The 4311-nt window shown below is 48.7% G+C and overlaps 1 protein-coding gene across 1 annotated transcript; it reads left to right on the forward strand.

Moving 5' to 3' along the window:
- The first annotated feature begins 445 nt into the window (after window positions 1–445).
- Window positions 446–4311, forward strand: LOC114608944 (protein S100-A15A). Its single transcript, XM_028753045.1, has 3 exons — window positions 446–548; window positions 1622–1839; window positions 3839–4311. Exons 2-3 carry the CDS (start codon window positions 1690–1692, stop codon window positions 4013–4015), a joined length of 327 nt encoding a protein of 108 aa, XP_028608878.1. The 5' UTR covers window positions 446–548; window positions 1622–1689; the 3' UTR covers window positions 4016–4311.

The following is a 4311-nucleotide window of genomic DNA, read 5'->3' on the forward strand; positions in this document are numbered from 1 at the left end:
GTATAACTGTCATCCCCCTTATTCAACCTCATCCTGTGAGCTAGCTGGATAAGTGTCTTATTCATATTGCTTAGCAAAGGGTCCGGCATGCTGCAAGTACTTATGAAATATTTGTTGATTGAGTGGATGAATGTGATTCATTATTGTGGACTTTGGAGGCTCACTAATTGAGGGAGGTTGTCCAAGGAAGCTGTTTTTACGGGTGTCCCTGGGGCTAGGGGGTGGGGTGGGATGATGAGCTCTGATTGGAGGCGGTGGATGTATAATGAAACCTTTGTGATTCCTAGGTTTTTCAGGTCCTGGAGGTGGGTCTCTAAAACCAGGAGTGTGACGATGTCATCCCAGGAATGCAGTTAAGGTTTGGTCCTGCTGTAGAAGAACCTGTGGAAAGTCACACACTGGTTGTCATAAATGAGTGGGGCGGGAGTGGGCAGGATGTCTAGCATGGTGGAAGTTCCCCTGCTCATAAGTCTGCCTTTTATCTGATTTCCAGGATCATACAGAGGCTAGGCTGTGGATGCTGAGCAGCCCTGCACCAAGAGCAACAGGTCAGTGCCTCCACTAAAACAATCTTGGGGGTGGTGTGGGCTGTGCTGGGTGTGTGCAGCTCTTAGAGAGCAGAGATCCTCAGTTTGCCTGTTACAGAGAATATGCATAGTGTGAGCAAGGGCTCCAACAATGGAACTGTGGCCCAAAAGTGGTTTTAAATCCCAGAGGACAAGCATGTCTTTGGGCTTCCCCACAAATACAAGGATTTGAGGCCAATTCTATGTGTAGCAGCTGTGTAATTTTGATAAATTCCCTAGCCTCTTTGGATTTCATTTTCCCTCCAGGAGAATAGGGTCATGCTTACCTCCTCAGGGCCCTGTGTGGATGAAATGGGATAATGTTTGAGATATTTTGCCTATGATCTACCTGACCCAGAAGAAGCAGGATGCATGGTTGATATGATTGTTGTTTGCACAGGGTTTAGGGAAGGCAGTTGCTTCCTATTACCTGTACGTCTGTATGAAGTATGGAGTGAGGGGCCTTGGGCATCTGATGGACAGTGCACAGTGCTGTCAGGCCCCAGGATTAAAAGGCTGAAGAGACTATGCTGGGGGTGGTCAACTCTAGAGAAGATAACGTGCCAGATAGTGGTGGGGACAAAGGTGTCAATGTCTGTGCTGTCTGTCTGTATATTCCAATGAGAAATAAAACACATGAACAGCACAATGCCCAGTCTGTGCAGTATAGTTATCCTAATGTTCTGCTGGACCCACCAAGTAGTTTACTGTAGAGGAAGGGATCTTGCCTCTTCAAGGATTTCAACATTTTCATTTTACACAACAAAAACAGTACCTTGCTTCAAATCATCTTTAGTCAGTTCAGATCTTGACTATTAGCAATGAGGAGACCACTCCTGGACTCAGGAGGCCCTCGGTTCCAGTGCAGGGACTCACTCTTAGATCTGGTAGGAAAACTTGTTGAGGGCAGAGTTGAACCAAGTTCACACGGGACCAGCAGGGGTGCGAGGAGTCCCTGTTCTGATGCAACACAGGGAAGTGGCGGGGAGGGCGCGATGTCTCCAGGAGAAAGAATCCCTCCTGTCAGCAGATCGGGTTCTTCTTCCTCCTTACAGAGTCTCCACTGTTCTAGAGCCCCTTGTCTACTCTGCAGATCTGCCTGTACCCCGAGGGTCCATCAGTCATGCCAGACACACCAGTGGAGGACTCCCTCTTCCAAATAATACACTGCTTCCATCACTATGCTGCCCGGGAAGGGGACAAGGAGACCTTGTCCCTGGAGGAGTTGAAAGCCCTGCTCTTGGATAGTGTGCCTCGCTTCATGGACACCTTGGTATGTAGGGTCTGGGGCTGGAGTGGTGACGAAGAGAGAACCAAAGTGCCCAGAGAGTGCTGTGTTTAGGTGGAAGGAGCTGACGCCCACAAGAATCTCCTGTTCCCGAAAGGAGGATGGAGGAGGGAGGGCATGCAGAGGGCAGGGTTTGCTTTATTTCCTGTCCTTCCCTCCTCTGAAGTCACCAGCTTGGTTTCACTCCAGTTCCATGAAGAGCTAATCTCTGATCTGAGACTATGTCCACACCTTCGGATTCTTCTGCCTCCTGTACCCCGTGAGCATGACAGGTTCAAAGCTGTTGTCTCTTCACAAGTGACATTGCCCTAAAGTCAGATTCTCTCTGTGAGCTCTTGGAGCATAAGCCCCGTCACCCGTGTGTCTGCCATGAGCCTGGAGTAGGTAATTTAGGCTGTGGAGGCTGCCCTTGTCAGGTGGGCATGGGAAATATAACCTCTTCCACTTCCCATGCCTAGGGCTTCTTAGAGTCAGATGGGGCCAGCCCTAGATCCTGGGCTTATAGAGCCTGCTCACCCAGTCTGTGATTAGTTCTAATCCCCAGCTACTGTACTTCTTAGAGACTGCAGCTCTGAAGGAAACTGTGGGTGCTGTCTTCTGAAGTCTGTGGTGTCCCGGGGGCTCTCTCATCTGCCACCTCTAGAGGAAGTGAGAACCTGCTCCTTCCTGTAAAATATCTCCTTCACCTACTTCCATGCTTTGAGAAAGAACATAAAGACAACCTCATTCTTTCTGGAATGTTCCTTTGAGGGCTTAGAAGATAGCCAGGATAGGAGTTCCTTGCTAACTGTTTTAAGGAAATATTTCCCTTCCGGGAAGAACTCCTTGGGGCTGCCTTGGATTGCCCAGGCCTGTGATCATAGAACCCATAGTATAGCCTTTGCTGCAGGGCTCTTGGGGGCAGACACAAGGGCATGGTTGGTAGACTTGGTAAGGATGAGCGTTGATAAGGGAGCTGAGGAGAGCCCATCAGATGGAGAAAGATTTGTACTCTGGATGTGATGGGGTTACAGGATGGTGCTCTGGTAAGGGAAGAGAAGCTGCTGATTTTCTACAGGGATGAGGAACTGCCCTCTAGGTCTGCAGCTACTTACAAATGCATTACCTTCCTTCCCTCAAATGCTTCCTAGATGTTTCATTCTGTGCTTGAGCATGCCCACATATACCAGAAAAGTCTTGCTGAAACCAGATTTCCCTGCCCCTCCCTCATTTTCTACCATGTCCTCCCATCTCCATCTGCCTCATATCTTCCTTGTAAACAAGAACCCTGGCTTTCCTCACACTCCTCTCCCATCTCAAACAGCCCTTTCTTTTGCCATTTGGATCTTTAGCCTCAGGGTCCTCTGCTTGAATATCCTGGGCAGCTCCTGTGGCCGTTTCTTGCCCTATTCCACTTTCTGCACACGATAGATGAACCAGGTAGAGTTTCATAAATAATGCCTAGGTAGATAGCACAGCATGCAGATTACTGCCCTACTTGGAGATGGTTCTGCTGGAGATGTGTGTGTGCAAGGAAACAGGTCGATCTTCTCCTTAAGGAGCTTTTGGTATGGAGAAAGAAGGCAATGTGTTGCCTTCAGGAAGCCTGTACAAGCATCTCTTGTGGAGAGCTTACAGTGCATCTGGAAAGACAGCACAGACACTTCACTATATGTGAAGTGGTTCTGGGGACTCCAGGCCGCTGAGTTCAATTCAGGAATTACTTACAGTTCTCTTTTGAAAGGGCTATTTTTGGTTTCTGTGCCTACGCCACTCTAGGTCCAGTGACCCAAGGTGTCCATCAACACCAGTGCCTCTTCAGCCTGATTTTGTAGGATGTGGTGTGACCTTGTCATTGATACTCATGCGAGAACTTGTTTCCCTGAATGCTCCTTGAAGGGGGACCATGCTGTTGTAATCCCCTCCATCCCCAGCAGGAGGAGTCTGGAGGACTGTGTGTACTGAATGCACACTGTGTGTTGATGCTCTTCTTTGTGTTTGGCAGGGCCGCAGGCAGCCGTACTACGTCACAGAGCTGTTCCGCGCGGCTGACAAAAACAAGGACAACCAGATCTGCTTTGATGAGTTCCTGTACATCTTGGGCAAGCTGGTGAAGGACTATCATCTCCAGTTCCACCGGCAGTTGTGCACACACTACTGCACCCAGCACAGCCTCTACTAGAAGGAGGACAGGCAGTTTCTCACCACCAGAACCTCTCCCGGGAGACATGGCCTGACCATGAATAGATTACAGAACTCAGCAATGTATTTCTTCTTAGGTGTGCACACATGCGTACAAGCAATATCACAAATATTTCTGGGAAGTACTCAGGGCATGGTTCTTGGTATCCCTTAATGTTCAGTAAAAGAAGTTCAGTCTTTATTATCAGAAACATCATATATTATCAGGAGCCATGGCTCCTGCCTTTAGTGATCCCTTGTTTAATGGAAGAATACTGGCCTTGAATCCAGGGTGCC

The sequence above is a fragment of the Grammomys surdaster genome, unplaced genomic scaffold (genome assembly GCF_004785775.1).
Source record: "Grammomys surdaster isolate TR1022 unplaced genomic scaffold, NIH_TR_1.0 125946, whole genome shotgun sequence".
Lineage (NCBI taxonomy): Eukaryota > Metazoa > Chordata > Mammalia > Rodentia > Muridae > Grammomys > Grammomys surdaster.